We start from the raw sequence: 27,329 nt of genomic DNA on the forward strand, positions 1-27,329 counted from the left end.
TCTAGTGTTTCTCTTTGAGCTGCTTGTGATGTTCCCATTAATTATTTGATCCGTTTTATAAACTGGTATGAACTGTACATGGGATTTTGAAGAAAGGGAGCGTATTGCTCAGCTAAACTTATCAGAAAAGAGGGGAAAATACCTGTTAACCTAGGTAACAAAAGCTAGACAAAGACCTGTGGAGGCAGCTCCTAGTAAATCTCGGCAGGTGGTGTCAACGTTTATGTTGAAAAGCCAGATGCAGCCAGATGGAAAATTGCATCTTTAACCCCTGAGGTCATAATGGCATGTCATCACTTCATTTGATCCCGCTGCTAAGTGAGCTTATCATCCACCCTGCTGTTACTTCTGTTATTACTTTCATTTTCATAATAAAATTAAATTTAATTTGTCTAATTTGCTTGCTTTTTTTTTTCTTTAGGTCAGAGTTTTCTCAAACTGCTATGATACATATGGCAGCCTCTCCAAGGTGCATTTATAACTGAATTTGTATTATAAGCCCCTTACTTAGGCAGAAGGAGATGGGAAGAGAGGAGAGGAGCTGTAGGGGAAACATTGGCTGCCTGATAGCTGCAGATGGGCTGCTAAGTCCAGCGGAATCTAGGTGTGGGTTTGTAGGGAGAGGAGGAGTAATTGCAGAAGAGCTTTTTCTCTTCTGCTGAAGGAGAGTCGTGGCTCTGACCCTATAGGGTCCTTTGTGGAAGTTGCAGAAGTCTACCCGCCGACTTTGGCCATGCTGAGATTGCGAGATTGCTTTGTGTAGCCTGATGTCTCCCTCTGGTCCTTTGTATTCCTCTTTGCTCCTGCCTCTGTTTACATTGCTTTTTGTTGGCCACTGTTGTATGTAAATGCTTTTGCATAGCTCAGCCAGGTGATATCTGCTACCCTTAGCAGTAGTGGATAGCTAGAAGGCGGAACAACTGCCTTTGAGCTGTTGCCCTGGCAGGTGGTTAAGTGAAAACTGTTCTGCATCCCTACACAAAACAGAGCAATGGAGCACATGCTAATTTAACATCTATTTCCTAACATTTAAATGCATGTTTTGTCTTAAGCATGTACTACTCTAGTGTTGATAAATGTATGTTTTCTGAAGGTGGAGGTTGGAGGTGGAGCTGTTCCCGGCACTTTTCCAGGGGTTACTATGTCTATTTATGCTTAGTTCTACAGCAGTGTACCTCTCAGTCTCATGGATATGCGGAGAAATGCAGGAGAATGATGTTTGATCCCCTGTAGTGTGTATGATATTTTTCATTATCACTACTTTTCATATATTTTAATTTACCACCTCTCCTTTTATTCATGATCTGTACCATTGCAAAAAAAACCTTAAAATTATTATTTTATGTTAAGCTTTGTACAAATGCAGTAACATTGGAGTGACTAAATTTTTTCCATAACATTAATACTCTATCTAGACAGCATCAAAATTCAGCTCTTATGCCTATTCTATACTTGCTTCTTTCTTGACTAATTTTATAGAAATTTCTTGAATCCATATTAATAGGATAGTTTTTATTCACTAAGGAAGCTGTGAATTGAATTTGCAAAATAGAGGGGGAAGAAAAGATCCATTTGTGTGGTCAGGGAAAGTAATTAGGAACTGCTACTATTGTTTTTACCCTTGGTGCTTCTTGCCTATTAAAACAATTGTCATAGGCAGAGCTCAGCATTGCCTACTGTTGAGGCTACCTGAGTTTTTGGATTATGGCTATACGTTTTACTTTCCTGTGAAAATCTACCCAGGCTTGGCCAAGTCATAAGTCTTGTTTAAAATACCACTCACATGCATTCAGTTAAATTAGTCATTATGTTCCAAAAGGCTTCATTGTTTGAAGATTTTGTTCTCAGTGATTGTATTTCATTCCTTTCAGAGCATGTAGTGTGAATTAGACTCCGTGCTCCAGTGTCTTGCTGCGCGTATATGCAGCTTAACTGTATGCGTAGCATCACTGGAGCGTGGCTGCGTGTGCTTCTGCAGAAGGTTGCAAAGGTCATCTCTTGATTGTAGGATGAGATTGGGCACTGTAATTGGGGTGCGAGAACATCTCTATTGGGCTCTAGTGTCCTTTTTTTCCAGCCAGGTACTCGTGCAGTCTCACTTAAGTAGAAGTGGGAAGCCAGTTGTCAATTCAGAACCTAGTGAGAGTATGGAGAGGGGAAAAATGAGATTGGGAAGGTGCTAAGGAGAGAAGTTGGGGTGGAGGGCACAGAGAAAAGTAGAAAGCTAGTTTGGAGGAGCTGATGAAACAAGATACATGGAAGAGGCTGAAATGCAGAATAGATAGGGGACTGAAACTAGATGCAAAGTCCAGGAGAGAAAATTTGACTAATTGAATAGCAAAAGCTCCTTTCTTTCCCTTCTAGTGTGTGGGGTTTTTTTGTTTTGTTTGGATTTTTTTCTTCTCTCTTTTTTTTTTTTTTTTTTTTTTTTTTTACATTTTGGAAACTGTACATATAAAATGGTGCATGACGAAATGATCACATCTTATATATGCACAAAAGGGCAAACTAACCCAGACTGGGCAGGCCCCCCCCCCCACCCCCCAATTTTCCTAACTATTGAGTTTTGAACTTTACAGGTCTTTTAGCTTGGTGTTGAGTTCATGATGGAAGATTTCAGTGAGTTATTTTTGGTGGTGGTGACCTACAGGGATCTGAAGCATGTACATTATATACACTTCTACCTGATGGCTACCTCAGCCTTTTGATATGTCTTCTGTACCTGAATAATATTATCTCGTAATACGAATGTTTTGTAATATGAATGTTTCTATAAGGAGAGTGGATTTAGATCAACACATTCATTTTTAACTTTTAACCACTATCTAGATTAGCCACAACTCATTAGTGTTTGCTAGTCTTTCACTTTTTTGTAATAAACCTGACTGCCAATTGATTTGATATAATTCTTGATTTAGCGTAATATACTACACAGCAATGTGCATTTTGTTTAACGTACCCCCAGACCTCTTCTGATGGTCAGTGAGACCGTTTATTTTTCATCAAAGGGACAACTATGCATCAATACCTTATAAAGGTTTCTTCTGTAAGGATAGATGCAGGTGAAGACATTTGTTCAACATTGTGTAGGTTATCAGTAGTAACTCACTGATACCCAGAAGTGCTTTCTCACTGCACTTTTTTCTTTCAGGAATTTGTCAGGAACTAATGACATAATACATGTATCTGAAAAGTTTTAAAGTGAAAAGAATTTGAGTAGCAATTTTACTCTAAGTGCCATATAAAGATGGAGGAGACTGGCTTATGTGTGGGTGTTTTTTTTTTTTAATATATTTTTATTGTGTGAAGGCAAATACAGTTGGGAGGACTTTTTTACTCCTGCTGCTGTAGCAATTTGGATAAAGATTCTGTTTAGGTACACAGATGTGAAAAATTTAACAATTACCCAATTTAAATACTTAAAACAGTATCATACATGATACATTTTGTTCTGCAAAATATTGACCTGACTTTTTAAAGAGATAAGCCTTGAATGACAGTCAGTCTAAAAACTCAAGACTTGAAAAGCATTAGAGATTTAAGAGGACTTGTCGTACTGGATCAGACAAGCTGTCCATCTAATTCACTACTTTGTTTTTAACATACATCTGCTGGGGAATTTTGCTTCCATGTGTCTTGAGAAAGCCAGTCTTCTGCTGTATTTCTTTCTCTGCCACCTCTCTCATAATCTCTCTTGATCTCTTTTAGAAGTTAGATTACGTGTTTAAGAGCAATATTTGATACCTTTCTGTTAATTTTAAGTAATTATAACAAGTGTGGATGTTAACGATACTCTCATAAACCTCTTGTTCCTCTTTTAATCTTAAATTCTTGGTGGCAATGAGTTCCTATAGCTGTGAGTAGAGAGAAGGAACTTGCTCAGATTTGAAGGTACCTTCGCATCAGGTATGACTTTAATATAGCCAGTTACTAGTTCTAGTTTAGTTTATTGGAAAAAGAAGCCTATATAATAAATATGAGGTATGGAGAGGGCTGCTTTTTTTTCTTAACTTGAGACTTTGAAGGAAGTTTCCAGCTACATAATCCTTCCTCTGTTGAGGAGAACCATAATTATAAAGTTACTCACAAAAACTGAGTAATGGTGTATTTTAGGCAATTATCTCCTATTGTTCAAAGTTTTAGTTTAATCTGAATTAGGATCTATTCTAACTTATTGGGACACCTCTCTAAAGTGTGTAGAGTGCTACAATATGTGCAGCTGTTCATGCAGTACTCGTGTTGTTAGCACGTAACCCAAATTTACTGAGGGCCTGCTGGGTATCTGGGCTGGGGGTCTCACAGGCAGTTAAGTCAATGTAACTTTTATTGGCACCAGAGTAGGGAGATCTCATTCACTTCTCTTTGCTTCTGTCCAGCCTATTTCTCCATTTCCTGCTTCTTCTCATGCTTCTGGGCATGCAGTCTCATCCTGTCCTTTGCAGTGGCTGTGACACTCTTTTGACTTTGAGGAGGTGATTTCACTCACTAACCTGGCAGAGAAGCTGCTTGTTTCTTGGCTGGGTTCATTGTCAGCTGGTAGGGGAGTGTGATGGCCACTGGAGGTAGAAAGGCTGTGGCAGGGAGCAGGGCTTCCCTCTTCCAAGAGCGATGAGCTGCTAAATTGCCTTAGCATGTCCTGTGGAACTGTACCCTCTAGAAACACAGTGTGATTCATTATAGTAGTGTACAGACTTCCTTTAATGTATGTGTGCTCGGCAGTCACGTCTCTGCATTGCAGAACACAAACGCTTATACCTAAGACAAATCTAATCTGGGTAGTTTTGTTGACTGCAGATGCAATGTGCCATTTTAAGCATGGACTATTTGCTTTAGAATAAGAACCAGGATTCCCTATGGAATTTATGCCGTTTCTGTAGAAGCTTCCATCTTTATCAGAACTAAGTAAATTAAAGTGAACTCAGGTATTTCTAAACATATTGTATTTGCTTCTCCTGATTTGCAGGCGGACATACCCTAACAGGTATGATAGCTTTAGAGCTACACTTTTCTTTTCATCTCTTTGTTATAATCAAAACCAAGTCCTTGTTACAACATAATTACCTAGTCTGAAGCCAGCAGGGAGTTGCTGCTTTATGTGTAGGGTGTGAAGTTCTCTAAATAAACATAGGATTAATTACGTTCACAGCATGTCTTTGAGGTGATGAGATTGATTGTTCAGCTTTTCCCTTTTCTTTCCTCAGGCTTTCTGAATTACTGTTTTCCACAGTACACAGTAGTGTGGGCCAGATGTTTTAAGGCCTGATGTTGCACGAATGCTAAGGAGCCTAAGTCCTTCAGAAATTAAGATCAGTGAGATTCAGGGTTGTTGTGAGATCAGATCTTAGTATGCAAGGAAGAGAGGAGCTCAACCTTCAGCGTCATGGTTTCAGTCCATCGGTTTGAGTTTGGTAGAGGGAAGATCTCTTTATGGTCCTTCTGACCTTTCTGATGGCTGTAACTGATTTTAAGTATTTATGTTTGTAAGTGATCATCTCTTTAAATTAACAAAAAGGATCAGTTTAGAATGTCTAAGCGAAGTAAAGTTTTTTTCAGAAACTATACATTTGAAAATCATAGTAGTGTGCATTGTTTAACTGGGCATCCACTTCTGCTGGTGTGCTTGTTTAAGCACTCTACCACTGATTCTTCAAAAGCCTCCCTTCAGTTCATTTAAGTAGAGTATTTGCGTGATTGTGTAAGTGTTTTTTTAAATTAATTTACATTTTCTTCTCTTTAGAGCTTCTTGCTTCCAGTACTTTCCTTGAATTTGGCTCTACATACCAGCTCTCCATATCCTATGCTGTGATTGCTTGTAGGGCAAAGAGCATCTAGTGCAAATCACATACAGCAGTATTCCTGAAAGAACATTATTTTCCAAGATCTGGAAAACTTTGAAAAGTTATGTAGAAACTCTTCTGATTATGCGACTTTTACAGCTGTTATTCTTGGCTTTTTTTTTTTTAATAGTTTGGAATTTTGTAAAGCTCAAAATACTGGAGTAGAGGAAAAAGACTTACAAATCTGTTGGTCTTTATTTTTTGCTACTTTTATGATGGATGTTCATTAAAGACCTATTCAGTCCTTGTGGCATTGCCATGTTGCTAGGAGTGACTAAATTGAAACCTGGGACTGTACTGTCAAATGTGGGAGGAACAGAGAAAATCGTGTTGTCTAAGCAGATTTTGAAATAGTGTACTGCTAGCATGTTTAATAAATTGTGTCTTTGTGCAAAAAAGATATTTATTAACATATAATAAAAAATCTGTGCTTTAAAGTGTTGTTAATGTTAGGATATGCTGATTTTCAGCTCTTAACCTCTTCAGCGGCCGTGGTTCTTAAGAGCAGGCACAGGAAGTAATGCATTCTGGATAGAAATCCTACTTCTTGTCTCTGCGGCATTAAACCAGTTTGTACAGGGTATTTAAAGCATTCTGTACTGTTAAGACTTTAGGAAGAATATGCACCTCATGGTATTGTATTTTATGTGAATTGCAGTTTCATGGTCAGCTGTTATCGGGCTGTAGTTTAGGCTTTACTTTACCTTCATTGCTGTTCACTTTAGCCATAGTTGAGTGAAGGCTGTGGTAATTTCAGGTTTGATACAACTTCAGTACTCAGAGTAGGTAGTGCAGAGAAAAGCAAAATTGCTTTCATGTTGCTGCTCTGAAAGCAGCCTTGCCATAAGCATATGTTCTGCTGTAGCTAGCTGTGTTATTTATCAGATAGTCTAATAACCTCATTGCCCCCATTGCAAAATCCCTTCTCTTGATGTATCATGCAGACTGAAGAATATGGTTTTTTACTTTTTTGAGTGGTGTTGCCATTCGGATACGTTTATCCTCTCCTCAATGCAAAACGAAATTTGTTGATCTATGGAGACTGTCCCTCTGAAGAATATTCTTTCCTTTCCTGTTTCTGCTTTATGAAAAGAGCCATACAGGTACAGAGGATAGAGCAAAAAGTCTGCTACTTGTGATCACAGCTTTTCCATGAACACATTAAGAAAGCAAGCTGTTTTATCTGGTTACATAGGCTTCACCCTTATTTGTCCTGTGATAACTTGCAGTAGTAGCTCATGACTACAGGGCTCAATTACTGTAATTCCTTCTTAGCAGGCTTTACAAGCTGGCATTACTACTGCTGGCAGCCAGTTCAGCTTGCAGCACCACATTTGCTTGCTGCTTTGAGTAATCATGCTGCATCAGGTTTGCTTTTCATCCGCTTCCTTGGCCTGTAGTGGTATGTTGACTTTCAGATGTTCCAGCTGGTTTTCGAGCTTTTACCAATGATGGGAGTGGCTACTTTAAATGACCTCTTTGAAGCTCTTTGAGGTTTATTTTTATGTATATTTCTGTTTACATACCACCAAACCTTGGCTTTCCTAATATGTTAATGTTCAAGGAAATGTTGGAAAAATGGAAAAAGGACTAGGAAAAGATTCCTTGTTGTCTTGAAAAATGAAGAACATCCATATTTTCCCACAGTTTTTGTCTGAGTACTGCCCAATATCTTCACAAATCTGTAAGAAAATACAGTATATATCTTCTCAGATAGAAATAACTGGTGACATTAAAAGTTTAAAAAAAAAAAAAAAAGTAGAAAATGAATTGAACGGACGAGTTGCACAGACTGACCCAGATTGTTTGGCCACATATACTTATTTGAGCAACACGCGTTTTAATACAGCCAACTATAAGATGGCACATTTACAATAAAAGATTATGGATCATGGTTATGGAGTGGAGAACATAAAGCAATTGAAGGCAGCAGCTCCAGAAGAATAGGCTGGATCATGCCTGAAAACTGTTTGAACCTGTGTATCTGTTTATCTCTCTGTAGGTGAGACAGTGAGTGCAATGCCTGGCTGGAGCAGCGGAGTGGTATCGTGTAGGAGAACAAAGTGGCATAACCTCAGCATATGTCATTTGTGAGACTGTGCTAAAAAACTGGCTACTTCAAGTATCAGCAGTTTCAAAAGATGTTAAAAAATAGAATTTGGGGGGGGAAAAGCTACATGAATTGCCCAATCTGACCTGCATGATGGCAAAAGACTTAAACTTGATAATTCATCGGTAAGAAAGTTATAGGTTGATCTGGACATGTCTACAAATATGATGGAAAGATTTCTGTTGTTTAACCATTTTATAGTATAGCAAAAAATATGTCTACAAATACAGTCCATCCAGCTGAAAAATAAAATGAGAAAAAAATCAGAGCAGCAGTAAGTTTCACATCTTAGTGGTGAAGGGTAATTATCATAGGTCTCATTCTCCCTGGGTTGTTGAGTGATTCTGTAGTGTCTTATTTGTTTCCATCAAGACAGCATAGCTCTGGAAAATATCACGTGGTTCAAACAGTAGTTATGGCCCTGGTGCAGAAAATTACTTGAGTTTCTGTGGAATGTATTATGATGATTACAAAACCTTTTCTGCTCTTAATTAAAAAAGGAAACGCTATCGCTTTCCTTAGAACTAGGGTAAGAATTTACCAATTTATCAAAGAGCATACTGGCGGCTGGTGCATGAATTTGGTAGAGAATCCAGATTTATTTGTTTAGTTTTATTCCTAGTCATCTGCTCTTAATCCTTAGATCATACATAGTTCTTTGATTTAAAAATAGTAACTAATAATTTGCAAGCACCTTGTATATTTGTCTCATCTTTCACTGTTATGATGCATGTTCTTTATGTTTTCCTTTTGTTTACTGTCATCGTCAGCTGCCATGCTTCTCATTAAACATTGCATCTTATTTAAGGCCTGAGCTGTCACTTTAATTGTGTGTAAAGCAGTAGGTGCACAGAGGGCACTTTTAAATAACAGTACCCAAGTAATATGAAATACCGATTTAAGTGGCTTAAAGCAAAACACTGTTTGCCCTGCAGGCTGAAAAATGTGATAGACAGGTGGATATAATACCAGAAATTCCCCTTTATATATATTTTAGCAAGCCCTGTAAAACATGGATTTTTAACAAGGGATTTAATCTCTCCTCCCAGCTGCTAGCTGCAGTTTCCTTTGATGTTATTCTCTCTTTTCTTCTGTTGTTTTTTTTTCTATTTATTCCATCACTTTTCTACAGCTTGTTCCTTCAGGCTGTGTCTGAATGCACCTTGCTGAGGGTAGAGAAGGGAAAGAAGAAAGCCATTTTTTTTCCCCCCTCAGGCTCTTGCTTTGATTTTTCCAAAGTTGTGGGGAGGCAGTTCCTCTCTGCCTACAGAAGGGTCAGTGATTTGTCATGTCTCTTCAGTCAGCACATCTCAGCTGATTCTTCTCCCATTTTGACTGGGGAAAGGATGAGCTTGTGTAGCTGTTGCCTTTCGAAGCAGGTGGAGTGTGCAGCTGTGATCAAAGTGGGAAGCTGATCTGCAGGCAGATAATGTCTTCCTGTTTTGTCTTCAACTTTGTCAGTAGCTAGCTCACTCTCTTCCACCTTCTTCCCCCCCCACCCCACCCCTTGCAGTGATTCCCCCATAAATCTCAGCACTGAGCAGAGAGAGAGAGAGAGAGAAAAAAAAAAGGTTGAAGTTATTGAAGATGGTAATGTACAGTTTGTGGCCTAACGCCCACTGGCCACTATTCCCTGACGACTGCTTCCTGCAAGCTCTGCTGCTGTGGACCAGCTACTCGTGACGGAAGCATCCGTGGCCTGCAAGTTCCCCTGTTGTAGTCAGGAAGCCAGATCCCCAGGCATTTCAGTGGGGTATGGTAACACTGTAAGAAGCTTGATTGTGGACTAGACTGTCTGATGCTAGGTGCTTTACAAGCACGGGGGTGCAGAGAGGGAGATGGGAGCAGGCTAATCAGTTGACGCCCTTGCGAAAATCTGTGTTTTTCTGTCAGAATTTGCAAGCTGCTCAGGCTTTTGGTGCGTTTCCCTGTTCAGATTGTGTGAGCTGACAAAGGACTGTGAGTGGGAGGGCAACAGGTGGTGCTTTTCCTTCAAGTGTTATGGGTGTCAGTCAGACTATGGAGTTGTATTACAGTCAGAACTCCAATCTGCCTCGCTAGGATTCTTGTTGTTTGGTTGATAACTTCTGCTGTAAGGGAATGGGATGATTTTGGAGAAATATGTTTGAAGTAGTACCTTTAACTCATCCTGTTGTCACTGTTCTTGTTAGTTTTGTAGTTCGTGACCTCACTAGCATTGTTCTGACATCTAAAAGTTGCCTCTCGTGCACTGTTTAATGTGAATACCTTTCATTCCTATGTTGTAACGCAAACTGTTTAATTTACAATGTTAGCAACGCTGTACCGTAGCTCTCCAGAGTTCCATGTAATGGTAAAGAAATTAAAGAGGGCCATCGGATTAATGGAACATCAACAGTTGTTCACCGTTTCTGTAATACAGCCAGTACTCGTTACCACATTTTAAGTTTCCCTTTCTCTGCCTCTGTTTTGTGGTGAGTTATCTATTCATCTTTTATTATTCATATTTATCCTGTATAACTTTGGAAGCTATGCCATTGTGAGATATTTGGACTGGTTGCAACTTAACTGAAGCCATTTTGGCAACACTGAGCTGTTTCTAAACCCGGTTGAAGGAGTCTCAAAATATATAAATACCGTTCAGTTTCTTTTTATAGTCCAATATCAGTTATTTCCTCTTCTGAGTATTTTCATAGCATCATCTACGTAAGGAAGTTGTACTCGATTTCTTTTTTAATCTGAGCTATGTTTAGTTTCGACTTATCAAAAAGACTAAGTAGTAAAAGTAAGATGCTGTGTTGGAAAGCTTCATACTTTTAAAAATGTTTATAAATGTGAAGTTCAGCTCATGCAGTGTTTAGATTCATTATGAAAGAAGCACTGTGGAATTTCAGAATAAATAGGGAAAAATCATTTGAAATATGAAAAAAGACTTATTAACATAAAAGAAGGCACTTAAATTGAAAGGATGGTGCTGTGTTTTGTATTTATGTTTAACGAGCTGTAATCCTTTAAGCTATGTAGATGGCAGTTCATGTTTACAAGACAGCCGGTTGGATTGCAGCATAAATGTATTACTCTTAGTTTCAGAATTCACGTAATGCCCTTTGAAAGTCAGAATTTCACGATGAAAAGCGTGTTATATTCCCCTCAAACCCTTCGAATACTTCCATATCAGCCGTTATTTTATAGCTCAGGTCTGTTTTCTGTTATCTGAAGACAAGTGGTTGGTTTCTCTTGTCAGAGGTAGTCTCTTTGTGTTGGATTTCTGCTCTTCTAATCTGGTCAATTTAAAATGGTGACATCTTGCTTAGAGAGAGATATATTTTCCAGACTTCTTTTTGAACACAATGCTCCAATTTTATTGCATTTAAGATAAAGATTTGGTGCGCACTGAATACTTACCCAGTCTCCGTTTTGTCTGATGTCTATGAGGGAGGAAAAAATGATTCTGTAAACTTCCTACAGCCCCCGGCCGTGTGCCCTAAGCTCTTCATGCCATCCTTTGACCTTTCCACCTGGCAAGAGACAGCAAAGGCTGTAGGCAGTCCTAGCATTGATCAGCCAGTTGGTATGTGTGCGCCTTGGTCTCCTACCAAGCTAGGACCCAACAGCTGTGTTCCGCCTGCCTTTTCTCCCGCAGGTCATTATTTTGGGTCTACCGCTACGTAGGTTCCTGAAATGTATAGGAATTTAAAGATCGATCTTGACCTATAGTCAGATTTGGTTGAAGCTGCCTAGTATTTCCAAAAGTTATTAGAAAGGGAGTAATTAACAAGAATAGACATAGGTTTACCTAAGTCATGCTTAGTTACCTTAAGTTATCTGCATTAAAAATCAGAACGCATTCTCATGAGAAATGGGAAGAATCAGTTCTTACCTGCAATTGGATAAACTTGTATAGACTAAGCCTATATTATTTTAACAGCTGGCTTTTCAGAAGGAAATTTAGAAATTAAGCGCTTTAGTGCTGTTTTGACGATGATTTGTTTCCTGTGAAGACATTCGTTAGTTTGGTCCTAAATCATGTAAACAAATGTGTTATCTGTGTCCTGTTTACGCTCATCTGTCTGTCTTTTGCTGCAGATAATGTAGGAGATGGTTAAAGTTTAGGTCAATTTTTACCAGAGTCCTGAGGAAAATAGGACCATTTTCCTGCTTCACAAATGCATTAAATTCAGCTTTGTTTTTATGCTATATTTGCACTCATTGATCAGAGCTAATGCGATTTGAACGGGGTTATTCATTGGTTCTGCCTGTCCCTATAAAAATGTATAATAATAGACTGAACACATGAAACTGTTGAATGGTGCTGTTTGTGTTTCTCTCACCAGCTGTTAAGCAGACTGCCTGTTATGGGATTCTTTCAGATCCCATAAGCCCAGGTAGGTTTATGATGGGCAGTCTTTAGTTATTGTATCTTAGAACAGATGAAATAAAGACTGGAAAAGATAATTCAGTAGATGTTGCCTTTTTGGCTTGCTCTTTTAACTGGTGCAGTAAGAGGAATTGTATGATTAGGGATGCCATTTTTGTGGAAGGGATGTAAAACAGCTTTTGGCCTCTTCTGTTCGCTAGGCCTGTGGTATTCTTGGTGCATGTGGTAAGTGCAACAGAATATAATCAGTATTATTCTGAATGAGCGTGCTTTGTTTCCTTGAAATGGTTGCCCTTTGGTTTACTTGCTGCGTGTATTTTCTTTTCCACTTCCTCCCACATCTTTTCCCCCCTTCCTCCTTCAGGGTAGTATTGTTCTGCTTTGTTAAGTTTTAGCTATGTTTCACTGTAGAGAACAGTTGTGTTCCCAGTACTGAATGAAATAAACCTGGGGAAACTATTCACAGATTTTTATGGGGGATTGGGGACCAGGGGTGTATAAGGTACTTTGCAGTGAAAACCAGTGTAAAGGCAAATCACTCTTATTATAGTTGGTAATGCAATGGAGTGTACAGATATGCAAAGTGGATTGTTTGTTAAAGTTTACCAAGACTCTCTACTGTAAATGTCCTTCAGAGCTTAGTTGAGATTTTTCTCCCTCCACATCCCCCCCACCCCCCCTGCTTTTGGTGCATGCATTGCTACTTCCAGCAAAGAAGGATGGTGAAAAGTCTAATAAGCATTACAGGGCTGACTCTGATTTTGCTCTTTCAAAATCATTTCACTATAGTTGGTCGTTGAGTGGTTATACCTTCAAGCACTCTTTAGGAATAACCTTGCAATTGGAATAAGAAATGTTGGAATATGGCATTTCGTATAAAACCCATATGGTAAAAGGTGTAATTAAGTCAGACTTCTATCTCCAGGCTCATTTTATCTTTTGTAACCCATGACTTTTTAAAGAGTAGTTTCAGCAAACGGATGGTGTGTTTAGTGTGATGAGTTTCTTATTACAGCTAAATGTCCATTGGTAAAGATTTTTTTCCAAACTAGAGCATTTTTTCATTATCTGTCCTCATTGTTGGGCCGTTTGTGCTTTTTTTTTTTTTTTTTTTTTTTTTTCTTGTGCATATTGACTTTAGATGTTCCTACATTAATGAAGTCTGCTTTTGGATTCAACGCCATCATCGCTATCACCTCTGCGTTCCACAGTATAGGCTAATCAAACCAGAGCTTCATGTCTTGAATATTTTATTAAAATCGAATTGTCCTTCAATTCTGTATTGTAAGATTCCACACCCCCACACCCCGCCAGCTGTTTAGGATTTTCTCAGGTATGGAGAGATGTTTGTTAGTCCCCTTGCTAAGGCTAACGTGCTACTGTTGATTGGAAGTACCGAAGTTTTATTTAATGTTAGGGTAATTCCAAAAATATATCTGTCTCCACAACCTTTCCCTCCACCTTGAGGTGTCAGAATATGCCTTTCTGGTAACTTATGGTGTTACCTAAAACAGCCAGCTCTGTCGTAAACTTCAAGAGATGTTGTCAGAAGATAAATGCTTTGGTTGGTGAAACAGCTATGCAGGATGTAGACAGAAGCAGTCATGTAAATTTTAGATTAAATAACAGTTTACTTCTCAAGTACCTATAAGAATAGTTGGATGCTCTGTCATCTCTGTCATTCTTGTGTGAACTTGGTTTCTAGTCTTTTGATATGGTCAGCTCTAACTTTTTAAGCCTTCTGAATCAAAGGAGCTTAAGCAGCAGGCTTGTTGCTGAAGGGAGATAAATTTTCAAAAGATCATGACAGAGTTCCTCTGGGAAGTTAATGCTGGCATTTTAAATGGGTTGAACATTAAAAGAATGTCGCTTCATAACCATTGTGTCTAGATGATGCCACTTGGACTGGAGGACAGTGATGGATGGACTCGAGCAGGAACCATTCTGGGTGCAAAAAAAAAGATGAGGTGAAGGGTCTGGTCCTTTGCAGATGCCCAGTGATCTGTATAACTCCTGTTCACCATTGACAGTTCATGTAGAAACATCAGTTATGTCCTGCTGCAGCCTGTCCTCTACCTGTCTTGTGGCAAGGCAGAAAATTCTGTTATCCCTTATTGCTGAGCTGTCATTTCAGTGTCTTGCAGATACTAAATTTATACACCCTCTTTATCTGAACTGCTGAGACTCTACTCTGGGATAATATCTGGGGATGTCAGGGACAATATTAATTCTAGAATTGGCTTGATAGTTGTGATGCCTCTAGCTAAAGAATAATTGTAAAAATTGTAAGCAATGCTGCCGGGTAGGTAATTTGGAACAGAATCGCAGAATGGTTGAGGTTGGAAGGGACCTCTGGAGATCATCTAGTCCAACCTCCCTGCTCAAGCAGGGTCCTCTAGAGCATATTTCCCAGGATCACGTCCAGGCGGGTTTTGAATATCTCCAGCGAAGGAGACTCCACTACCTCTCTGGGCAACCATTTTTTTCTTATAAGTCTGAACTTCTCCCAGCCTTACTGAGAAAGGTATTTTAACTATAGATCAACCCTTTTCTCATTAAACTCAGTAGCTTCTCATACAATAATCATATAGTATCTGGGCAGTTGGGGATACCTTACAATCCAGTAGACAGAAAGCCTTTCGCTTAGTGCAACAGCTTTACTATTAGTTGAACGCTGTCTCTCCAGAGCTCTTGCTGAGCGGAGAAAAGTTAAACAACTGCCCTTTTTATATCTGCTAGCCATGCTGATTGGCACAGCATGATGCTAGTTTGCATATGAATGCATCCTGGGGAATTGTAGGCCTGCCGGGGATGACTGCTTAGCAATGAGACAGACCTATTTTCCTATTTGGTGGAACCTGTGGCACTGCAAAGACAAGCCTGCACTTGAGATATCTGCTGTTTCTTTGAGGCTTGTTTATCTTGCCTACAAGGCTTAAAGATAATTAACGTAAAGTGTTTTACATTTAAAGTAGGGCTTATCAGCCCTATAGAGCCAAGTCAGAGCATTGCTAGCATGGAGGACTTATTCCCATTGTAACACAGTTAAGAGGCCCTAACCGCATTCCAACAGGGTCATATAACAAATTTTAGTTATAAAACCTTATTCCAAGACCGGATAGGTCGAATTCAAACACCAGGCTTGTAACCAAAGCTGTTAATGTTTTTAAAAGACACGCTCTATTCTGTTCTGTTCCCATGCTCTATTGCTTGTGTGTTGTACTTGGGCAAGAGTTGCGCAGTCTGCCACAACAGCTCTTGCACACTGTGAGCTAACTTGATTGTGATTGAGCAAGGGTGGACAGTGAGAAAATGTTGTAGCCTTATACTTGTGATTATATCTATACAAGAAAGGACATACTTTCTGTTCCATAGCAAAATGTTATGGACTCCTGCTTTTAAGGACTGTTAATGCCAATTTGACTCTTATGTTTCCTCCCGTGTTTGCAAGTCTTCTGCACGTTTTAGGTATGCAACTCCCATGTCCTGATTAGAGTTTCAAGTGCTCTTTTTGATTGTTTTTTAACATAACTAAACTGCTAAAGTGAGACCATCGGACATAAGGAAGTATCAGGCAGATGGAAAGGCCTATTAATGCTCAGTTTGTTTGTTTGTTTGTTTTGTTTAAACCTTTTCTTTTGTGGTGCTATTTCAGACTAGGCAGGTTATACAGCAATGTAATTACTTGCACATTTTTATTTTTACTTTTAGGAAAAACTAGAGGATTCTGAGGCTGGACATACACCTCAAATCCTATATTTATTCTTTACCTTCTGTGGCTAGGTTGATGTGGTAGGTTATCTGTCTTTCCAGCTTAGGTAAAATCATTGGTCCTCCCTGCAGAAGTTTATATTAATCACATCCCCAAATTATGTCTATTGTGTGAACTTTTCTACCAACCCCCTTTTCTGGAGATGGAAGCTATCTTGACTCATGAGATCTTGGTGCTGTCTGCGCTCACGGGGACAAAAGGTAGAACAGGAGCCCGTAAGAGTATCAGACGTGACTTGTGTTCTTCCCAGCCTCCCCAGCTGCGCTTTGTGTTTCAGCACTGTAGTTGATCCCCATCATCTTTGCTTCTGTTTGTACTGCCATGGATGGGCTTTGCTGTAAACCTGTAATGATCTTGAAGGAGATGTGGAGGGGAGGGAAATGGAGGAAAGCCTATGTATTGTGGACTATGTTTTGGAAGCTGTGCTGAGGCAGAGAATACTTTTACAGCTCCTGTTGTTAGCCATCCTACTCCTGGCTTTCACTTTCCTGCTCTCATATCAGCTCTTTGCTAAATCCCCTTTGATTCTTTGTTCTTTTCTGGTTTTACCCTTTTGTAAGGTAAGAGTTATGGAGCAGGAGTTTTTCTTCTTCTAGCGCACGGAGAAGCTTTGCTGCTGCCTAAAGGAGGATTGCGATGCTTTTGTCCTGAAATCTTAATTTCAGACTACATGGACAAGACCTGAGATGCCTCTGCTGTTATCTCTTCCTCAAAGCTGTACATTAAACAAAACATGCATGTGATCTGTTTAACCTGTAATTAAACACTTTCCTTAAGCAGCTGACATCTTGATAACTAATAATTATCATATGTAGCACCTTTTAAAACCTATTATGCATGTTTATGTAAGAGCACTATTACCATAATAATAAGATATCATTACCACAAATGTGCGTACTGAATGAGCATGTCTTAAAGTAATCATGCAATTCCATTAATCATACTTGAAAAATTAAAGTATTTGCTGTTTAATTTCTACAATATTATTCAAAAGACTTTTTGGAAACAGCAGGACCTGTTTACTGTGAGTCTCTAATCAATACATCATCTGTCATTTCTGGCGTTTGATTTTTTGTTTACTGAGTTGTTGCTTATCTTTCATGTATAGAAATAATTAGCTCAGAGACCCGCTGCCATGCTTTGGAAGGTTTTCCATGCTCTGATTTTTATGCTATTTGCCCCCCACCCCACTGAGTGCTGCCACTTTGTCTCAAGGCTGATGCGGAATGGATTCCTGAGAACTCAGTACTTGAAATTAGATAATTGCCTTAAGCAGATGGACTTATTTTATGAATTTCTGATGGAATTCTGTTAGTCCCATCTACAGAAAAAGATAGTGCTGTTGTTTTCTAGTGCTCCTTTTTTTTGTAATAGAAGATTGGAAAGCTGGAGAGTGGAGTTTCTGCTTTTATGTATATATTTGTCTAGAAGATGGCAGTTGGGGTTTGTTTTGTTTCTTGCTTTTGAAATGTCAAACTCTTTACACTGTTTTTCCAGGAGGAGACTTGATGACAAAAGTGAAAGTTGGGAGTAAGACGTTTCATATACTAAGAAAATGAAATCTGAGTAACTGAAAAAAAAAATTTTTTTTTTTTTATACTGTTTTAAATCCAGTCTCAAACAAACACCTGATGTGGCTAAGGACAAAAAAAAATGTAAGGTAATTATCAGTTTTTTTTAATGACTTCTCAGAAAACTCTTTTCTGAGCCTTTGGAATTTTAGAGATCAACTAGGTGGAGACAAAATGTCCTTGAAGCTGTTTTGATATATTATAAGCAGTGAGTAGAGGTGGAAATGCTAAGTCATGTCTTGAAGTGCAGGTGGGCTCTGATAAACCGCATGTACGCATCTCTGGGTGCGCGTTGTAGGACTGCAGCTACATGCATAGTGATGTTTAAATTCCTAAATTTCTATAGGTAGTTTAAGATGCTCTTTGGTTCTTTTCTGTTCCTCCTTCTTCCATTTGTTCTCCCTTCTGGTCGTCTTACCGCGAGTTAGGCCCACGTACTGCACTGCGTTTGTAGCTGCTTTGGGTCATGGGACTATACGTGTGAAAGAGCTGGGGGAGGCAGTCGTAGGGGTTAAGAGGATACATGGAATTGTTCGCCTTTTGCAGGAATTTACTCATCCAATTACAAAATCCAGTTGTGCTGTTTTGGTTAGAAGAGTAGGCTTTTTTTTTTCTTTTTAATGAATGACTTTTTCTGTAGACTTTTGTAAAGATAAAAATCACATCCTCTCTCAATAGTGCTCGTGTGACTTTTAGGGGAAAAGGGCTTAATATGAATCTTGAGGCCACAGTTACATGTCAGTAGTACCGCATTTAATATAGTAACATAACGCACGTCGAGTCAAATGATCATATTACCGTATTTTCTTCCTTAACGCTTGTTTAGTGCGGAGCACGGTGAAAATGCTTTAAAAATAAAAAAAAGCTATCCCTTTCCTTAATACTTAACTTAGTTATGTGGTTTATTTTTATGCTTTGGGTGTTAACTGCGTTATAAGAAGATAGTGAAAGAGGAGGAGGGGAGTTTTAGAGGACTGATTTATAGGCCTGTGAATATCTGGCAGGAAAAAATATGCACGAAAACTTAGAACAGCAGAAATGGGGCAAAAGCCAAAAATATATGTACAGGATGGGGAAAGGAAGTGACAGACATGATAGAGGAGATGTGAGGACAAACAGGACTTTCAGAATTGATTTTCTATCTATAATGGCAGTAGTAAAACAGGCAGGTGAGACTGAGGTGGCTGGAGCTGAAGATGTATCACCAGAGGAAATCACTGTGCCTGCAACCGCCCGTGGTTGTCAGAGAAATTAAAAGGCACTACATAGAAAACGCATGAAAACAAAAAACAGTGTTCTTTGTCACAATGGGTATGTAGCCTGTGGAACTCATTGCCGTGTTCTTACAGACAGGTAATAGGACAGTAAAAGGGATTGAACCGTTATATTGTTAGCAGCTCTCATGGCGGGGAGGGTTTCTGCACACACACATGTGCGTGTAGCTGGAAGGAAAGGGGGAGACTTTTAAAAGCAGAGATGAAGAATGCTTTCTGCAAGGGATATGAACTCCTGTGACTCAGGGCATAAACCAACTTCTCACGGATGTGTTTAGGAAACAAATTTCCCTGCAAGCGGGTCATTCTGTTACCATTTACCTGCAAGCCTTCGGGAACCTTCCTATGAATCATTTGGCTTTTTTTCCCCTTCTCCCCAGTGATGGAGTAAGGAGAATGCCTCCTTTGATCTAACTGGGGTTGGCAATTTGTCAAATCCTGTGGGCCTTTTCAAGAAAAGTTCAAGTTTTTGGTGACATAAATTGATCAAAGTTTTTCTCTGAAAAAATTCAGAATAAAGTGCTGCTGTAGTAAGCAACTTATTCAAATTTGGAGATCATGTTGTAACTTAATTTTTAGCTTTAGAGTTAAAAAACAGTGAAAGCATAGATTGCTTTCTGTTGTTTCAGTTACTTCATATAAATATTTATTTCTCAGTTTTCTAGTGTACAGGTTGAACTGAGGAAGTTAAATAAGATTTCGTTCCAAGTTTAGATTTTAAATGTTGTGCTGTCTCTGTAAAATGTGTAAGAAGCTGCATTAAATTTCCCTTCCTCCACTTTTAAATGCACTTCCTTTAAGAGCAGAAAAAAAATTGGCCAAGTCTATGTTATAGTGAGTAATTATGCCCCCTGGGAAATAGAATGTAAAGATCTTTAAAATCATTCGACTGAGAGAACGAGCACTTTAACTTTTGCCTCGCAGGAGTCATGTATTACATTATCAGCTGCTTGCTCCAGTGTCAGTGTGTCATGCCTTGCAGGTTAGCAGGCTTTGGCAGAGGAAATGAAACCCAGCCAGTTACTGCAGGATTTATAGTAGAGCTGCTAGTGCAGGAAGTGGTGAAAAGTTGATTGATAGTCTGAGGCAAAACTCTACAACAAGAAACAGGATGCATGTTTGCTATTTTATACCTGTGTCTCTACCCACCCCCTTCATTTCAGGGCACTCTCTTGCTTTTTGTTCTCTCTGTTTATAAATCTATCGTGCAGTTTTCTGGTAAAACGTGTGCTGGCCTCAGAATGTTTGAGGAAATGGATATGGCTGTAGCGAAGATGGGAAGCTGATCTAGCATGCCTGCTTTATTGTAGGGGTTTTACCTAAATGGTCCTGATACTTGCTTGTTAAATTATACAAACAAATGAAAGGCAAAGCACCTTCAGTTCAGTCTATTGAACATACGATAGCATGGGTGCACCAAGGTAGCTGTGAAAGGAGGAGGAAGTATCAGAGAAACAGGTAGCATAGTTTCAGAGTATTTTCTCTTAAACTTTCTACTGCTGGAAAGATGAGTTCTGGGAGGCCTGGAATATGTACATGCAGTGTATCAGTATCAAGTTTTTTTTGTCGGTATTGCCTTTTTTCATGTATTAGTAAATGCATATGACTCAAAATAACTCTGGAGTAAGCATGTGCTTTTTTTTTTTTTTTTTTAAATCCTGAAGCATATATTTTTAGCAAACAAGCTAAAAAGTGTGTGTGATGGGGTGGATTTCATCTCTAGTAACCCTTAAAAAATGAGGCTTTTTAGACCCGGTGGAAAAGGGAGAAGGATGCTCGGGTTCTCCTGAGGAGATGAGCTTTGAAAAAGTGTTCAGAGTTAGAAGGAGAAGGGAAAACAGGAAGTAGACGGAAGATGGCAGACCAAAGCTATTGAATAAGATTTTTGAAAATGTTTGCTGGGCAAATTAATAGTTTTGTGGAACAAGCTGAAAGTGGAAGACAGTCACTGAAAGGAGTTGCACAGTGAAGAGGTCTAGTATAAACCTTTCAAACAGGAAAGCTGCTCTAATTTCGTATAGGAATTTTTGTGTTTTGTTTGAATTTGAAGGTTTTTCTTTCCTCTAAGAATTTAGTTCAACATAATGCAATTACTTTTGTGTACAAAATGAGCAGTACGTGGTTGAATACTAGCAAATGTTGAACCATGTTCCTGAAGTCTGTGAGCGCTCCTATTAGGAACGTGCTCTTTTGCTAAACCAGGGTATTCATCTACTGTTGTTTGTGTGTGTTACAGTAAGAATGTGGTAAGAGATAAAATCTGAAAATAGTTTGAAGGCATCAAATAACTCCCAAAGAATTAACGGCAAAAATTAAGCCTTTGAGTAATGAAAACAACCTACTGAGATGAACCTAATCAAATATGCTCTGTAGGTCACCTACACTTAATGCACATATTTGGAGGGATAGTGAAACAGAATGATCTTGCACCGTACGGAATTAATCCAACTAACCGAATACTGATGAACTTGCCATTAAAGAAGTCAACAGTTCTGAAAAGATTTGTTCTAAAATCGGTGTTCCCTTATTGTGGTGTTGAAACATCGAAGAAGCAGCATCTTTTCTGAAAATGTCACTGAGGACAAGGACTTTATGATATATTGTCTAGCCTTGTGGGAAAAGTTACCCAAAATAATGATAAATTTTTTTGATTTTTTTTTTCCCCTGTAGCATCCACTTTCAAAATCATAATTGAAGACGACAGTTGTTTGTAAACGAAGCAAATAACAAGAACACAAATCTTCAGCATTTTTATTATCGGATGGAAATGTTCTGTTTGTAAAGTTAAATCACATATTTTCTTCTTTGTTAAAGGTCAAAAAAGTTGGCTGTGCTCGCTGAATCCTTGAAGAAAGCCACACTCACCAAGTCCCACACAGGACTTGAACTGGAAGAGCTGGAAGCAGCAGCAGTGCTAGTACAAGAGGAAGAGAGCAAATTAAAAGATGCTGGCACGGTTTCTAAGCAACAGCTGCCTTCCTCTGAGTCGGAGACAAGTGACTCTGAAGAATCAAGCAGTACTTCATCATCTGAGACAGAAGGCTCTGATTCAGATGAGCGAGAGTCCTCAACCAGTGAAGATGGGAAAATAAATCCTTTACAAGGCACGCTTCAAGAGGAGAGGGCAGCTCCACTTATTGACTGTAATGGATTAAGGCAGGACACAAACACTTCGATGTTTGAGGTTAGTGATGAAAAATCAAAGGTTTCTTTGCAATCTACATCTGTTCCTGGCAAACTGATAGAAGAATTAGAAAAGCAAATGCACACTGCAATTAGACTTTCAGAGCAGGCTGAAGGATTGGCTACTGCAAGCTGCGTTGTTTCACAGCAACAAGAAAATTGTGCATCTGAACCTGACAGTTTTTCAAAAGATGCTATTGGGAAGGGAAACTTCTTGGAAGTGTCTTCAAAGAAAAACCCTTTGCTTTTTCTTTGCAGCACAAACGAAGATGAAGACTAAAAGACTGTGTTAGAACACACTGTGACCTGTTAGGCAACACAGCTCACTGCTATCCTGAGCTGCAGAAAAGTTGATATTTTTCTTCTTTGGATGTGTTGACTGTTTGGAGGACAAGACAGCTTTGAAGGAAATTGATAGGACTGTATAATACCTTCATAATTAGTCTTTTATTTTTCTTCACTCATACAGCAGAGAGATTTGATCTCTGCATGTGGGAATCTAACTGCAGTAAACTTCTAGAAACAGTTTTTATTAAGTTTATCAGGTGGTAAAATGATATCCCAATCAAATACAACTAAAATCATCATTTTGGACATCTTTAGGTTTATTTGAGATTTATTTGAAAAAATCCTTGTTATGTTTGTATAAACTTGTTCATGACATTTTGCTGCATTTTCTGATTTTTAAAATGCTATATAGCTAACCACTTCAAAAATAATAATGGTAACTTGAAAAACTTAAATATTGCTGTTACATTTTTAAGAATGTCTTCTGTTATACCAAATAAAGGGAATGAATTTATCATGTTAAGTGCAAGATAGAAGGGTTATAGCTTATTTCTGTAGTTCTTACGTAAAGTATTTCAAAAGTTTTGACATATGTATTTATTTTGTTGTGCTGTTTTTGAAATGTTTCCATACATATACACCACTGCTATTTAAAGAATGAAAGTCTTAATTATTTCTTTCTGCATATGCTGTTAATATCACCGAAGTGAAGAAATAGTATGGTACTAGATCTTGAGTACAGGACTAAAAGCAAAGCTCTTGTGCTGTCTAAACCTAGCTTTGCTGTTGCATTGCATAGCTTTGGCCAACTCATTTGCTTCTTTTTGGGTTAGTAATGTTAAATTTTGTGTTGATTTCTGTTAACTGAGGATGGATTCTTGAAATCAGATGGCCTCTGCACGTAATATAGTGCTATTCAGTCTCCTTAAAAAGGATTTTTAGAAGGGGTGGAGGCATGGAATACCAGGTTTGGTCCAACAGTCTCTGACCAAACGGGACTGTCAGATTCATACCTCTGGAGAGGCAAGTCATGGTTACTTTTCAACCTTTCTATAATAACAAGTATTTAAAAAAAAATCTTAGGCTTAGTCTTATTTTTCACCAATGCTACACGCTGCTGGAAATCAGCAGGCTAGCTCCTCCTGTTCAGTAAGAACTGCAACCCTGATCTGCCAGTATTTTTTTATGCTCTTAAATACCTACCAGTCGCTTAATCAGTCTCTGTGCTGTGTTCCCTAGGGGTGGAACCTTTCTCATCTTGCATGTCAGTGAGCACTTACTCTCCTAAATGCTAGCAATAAAATCTACACTGTAGGTGCAATTATGCAGCATATGTCTGAGAAAAGGATTTTTTTAAAAAGCAACCCCCTGTCTCACAAGTTTCAGGTGTGAACATTGGTGCTTTCTTTAACTGGGTGAGGGCTGAAGAAAGCTAAACTAAAGCTAATTCCTGGATTAGGAAATACGCATTGCAAAAATTGATAGGCATATGTAATATCCCTTATCTTCAGCTTTCTTTCTTTTTTTTTTTTTTTGCCTTCTTCTCACTTTGTGGCAGACTATCAAGGAGAGCTGTTTGGTTTTTTTTTCCAGCAGATCTGCTTGCTTTCAGGTTCTGGCTGCCTCTTCTAGAGTCAAGTCAATGTTTTTGATTAATCCTTTTGTTCTTTCCTTCTGAAGTCTAAATGCATGGTTTATTTATGCGAGATTTGAGCCTTTTCCGTCATGGCTATGTGAGCCCCATTTGGGTGTAAATACCCATCTATACAACATAGCGCCACAGTAAATTCCATACGGGAACGTAGCGCGCAGATGTTAACTCACAGATAACTAGCTGTCACTGTAGTCACCTTTGAGGCCTTGCATAGTTGAGCTGTCTCCTCAAACGTGATAGCTCTGCAGTGTGCTGTCTTTCCTTCTGCCTCTGCTCCCTGCTGTTCCTCTCCATGTCCGCACCTGGGACAGGCTGTGATGTGTTGTACCCTAAGTCCCATTTTCGTGCACAGTTTTCTTCAGTTTTCATCCATTTTTGGCAGCCATCATTGCCCTTTTGCAAAACTCTGTTTCGTGGTAGTGGAGCTGATAATGTTTTTTGTTTGTTTGTTAAAGGCATCGCTAGCAATTTTATGAAGACTGTAGTGGTGGTATGGGAAGTTTTTCCATATTGGATGGTGAGTTTCCTGTGTGGCTGTGTTGTCCCATTCAAGTTAGAGGTAGTGGTTATTATGTGTCCAGAGTGCTGCTCCAAATGAGTGCCATCCTCGTGAATGAGAAGCCTTAAAGAGAACATAAAGGAGCACATTTACAAGAAAACTGGAGCACCTTAACTTTGTTTCTCCATAAAGGAGACTTGCTTAATCCATGAACTACAAACACTTGGAAAAAATACAAACAAACCCCCAAAAGCCTGAATCCTGTACCAGTAAGTAAGCTGCTGTGGGTCCTCCTAGAGGATGTGAACAGACTCCAGTAAGGAGTCAATTATCTAGAGCAGCCGTGTGGATGAATTTATAGGAGTTTGGTCCTAGCATGTCTTCCAGGCTGGAAATGGGTTAACAGATCTGAGGAGGTCAGTACATGGCTAGTCTGGTCTATTGGTTTTAAAGCTCCCTGTTTCAACTCCCCGTGTTCCCCCTGCCCCTTATTTATGGCATAAAGCGATACTTTGTTTTAAGGTAACTGTTGCTCATAACTGTAATCAGTCCTAAGGGAACAGACTTGCAGCATCTCGGCAGAAGTCCTGGGGAAAGTAACTTGCATTTAAATATGAGCTAAGCCTAAGTGGAAGAGCTGTGAGATTTTGCTGGAGGAGGAGAAAGTGGGTGGGTTATCTGAGGGGTGCAGGGTGCTCTGGGGAAGAGATCAAATTGAGTTATCGATGTGATTTGTCTATTTTTATCAGTGTGCTAACTCTATATTAATAAAGACCTAGACTGTCGAAATAAGGTGTCTTTGTCCCAGCCATCTGTCGTGTCGGTGGTGCAGAGCTCCCATAAAGCTGATTAAGATGGCCGTGGGAAGACTGTTCGGTTGGCCCTAACGCTTCTGCCACAGGAAACTGTCATTGGGACTTAGTCTTCTCTTGAACTTAGATAAGAATAGTAAGTCTAGTTCCCAACCCTGCATTTTCAGAGATGTTTGAGAGCTGTTAGTACAGAAAGCTGCTCTCTCTGGAAAAGTGAATGGCAGCAGCCTGAGCTGTTGCCTGAGGCTCTGCGGGTTCTCTGTTCTCTGTCCTTGCTGGTGCCTAGAGTGCCGATTCCTGCCAAGGATACGGAGAGAGGGGATCTGCAGGCCGTATTGGTGCTCTCAGTGGCGTGTGTGTCAGCCCTGCTGTTTTGAGCGGAGCTGCCTAAATGCAACTGAGAGCCAGAGTAAATTGGAATTGATGCTGGCAAATGTAGAGGAAAACAGAATCCAGTGCTCTTAAATCCTGACTACATGTCTTGGCAGGACCAAGGGGGCAAATGGTATCGGGGAGGTTTCCATTGAATCTGACAGTTGTGGTTCTGAAAGTATGAAGACACGCTTGTGCTAGGAGACGCTTATTTATTAGGTGCAGTAAGAATAAGGTTATATTTCTGCATTACAAGCAGCAAGTGAAATACTGGAAACGATCAGAACTCAGTATACAAGACTTTTTTTTTTTCCTTTAATGAGGACAGCACAGCCCACTGTATGTTGCTGCCTTTTCATCTCTTCTCTCCCCCAAAAAACTTGTGTGAAGCTGATTAAATAACTTTGTTTTCATTCCAGACAGCTTTCTGACAAGCTTATAAAGACTTAGTTCTACATCAACAGAAGAAAGCATCGATTAGACTTGATTTACTACAGAAAATGATAAATATCACTAAGACATTGATTCACATCACTGGAGTGAATGGGCCAGGCAACCCTCCACCATTGGCACAGCTGAATATTGTCAAAGCGTGAGCTGATTGTCTCAAGGCTGGAGAAAACAAACAGGGAAACACATGTCAAACAGATAAATAGCTTTGCTGTTTAGAGCTCTCTGTGGAGGCCATTTGTCTCCAAGATAAGGGGGAATGCACTCCAAAGCTGTGAAAAGATAAGCTAGGAGAATAAAACGAATAAGGAATTGTTATGGTTGTTTTCGGGCATGTTACACATGGAGGAAATATGGTACCACCCTAGAGGAATGTCCAATGTGAGTATGGTACACCACCCAGGGAAGCATCTACAGTGAACTCATGTTTTTTTTTTTATTAAATATTATGGTAGCATTTTATAATTAGTTATAACATACAAATGGCATCTGTGTCCGTCGTCTTAGTGAGACAGTAATTCTAAAATATTTTCTGTGTCTGTCATGGATCTATTTTTCTGCTTTTTAAAGGTGAGTGGGCTGCAGCCTGTGGTTTTGTGGGCATGTGCGAGTCATGATTTTGTATTGAAAAAATAAATTTGGGTCTGTAGTATTGTGGTACTCATAAATCATACTATTTTTATATTCTTATGTTTTGGAGAAGTGACAGTATTATCACCATGAATACTACATTTGGAGACCTGGCTTAGGTCATACCTGAAATGAGCATGATAACATTGGTTTGCATTTTATTAAACATTTTCTGATATTGAAAAGCCACAATACAATTCAGCATAGTTGATGGTATTTTGGAAGATTCTTGAGGACAAGAACAAAAGCTGTATGTCGTAGGTGAGGGCTACGTTGTTGGCAGAGCTCCATCAAGAAGGCCAGCTCTTACCTAACAGCCTGCTCTTTCTTTAAGAGAAGTTTCCTTTAGCCTGATAGTCTTGGTGCTTAGCATGGAAAAAAACAAGAAGTTTCATGTTTAAACTAGCAACATTAGCCAGGCAGTAACTTTATTGACTAATAACCCTAGGAGTCCTTTGGTGAGTTTGGGTCAAACCAATGCAGATGGCAATCTGTCAGCAACAGCTCCTCTGCTTTCTCC

The 27,329-nt window shown here is 39.2% G+C and overlaps 1 protein-coding gene across 6 annotated transcripts in view; it reads left to right on the forward strand.

The window, feature by feature from the left end:
* Window positions 1-26,175, forward strand: part of SHQ1 (SHQ1, H/ACA ribonucleoprotein assembly factor) — a 63,818-nt gene extending 37,643 nt beyond the window's left edge. For 2 of the 6 annotated variants that reach the window (XM_068906739.1, XM_068906740.1), the window contains exon 12: window positions 7,840-8,072. In XM_068906739.1, the coding sequence (XP_068762840.1) occupies window positions 7,840-7,843 (4 nt within the window). In that variant the 3' untranslated portion in view covers window positions 7,844-8,072. Of the gene's footprint in view, window positions 1-7,839; window positions 8,073-21,735; window positions 26,128-26,148 lie in introns of those variants that run through there. The other 4 variants (XM_068906738.1, XM_068906737.1, XM_068906735.1 and 1 more) reach the window with 4 other exon arrangements.
* The last annotated feature ends 1,154 nt before the right edge of the window (window positions 26,176-27,329 follow it).

The sequence above is a fragment of the Struthio camelus genome, chromosome 14 (genome assembly GCF_040807025.1).
Source record: "Struthio camelus isolate bStrCam1 chromosome 14, bStrCam1.hap1, whole genome shotgun sequence".
Taxonomy (NCBI): Eukaryota; Metazoa; Chordata; class Aves; order Struthioniformes; family Struthionidae; genus Struthio; species Struthio camelus.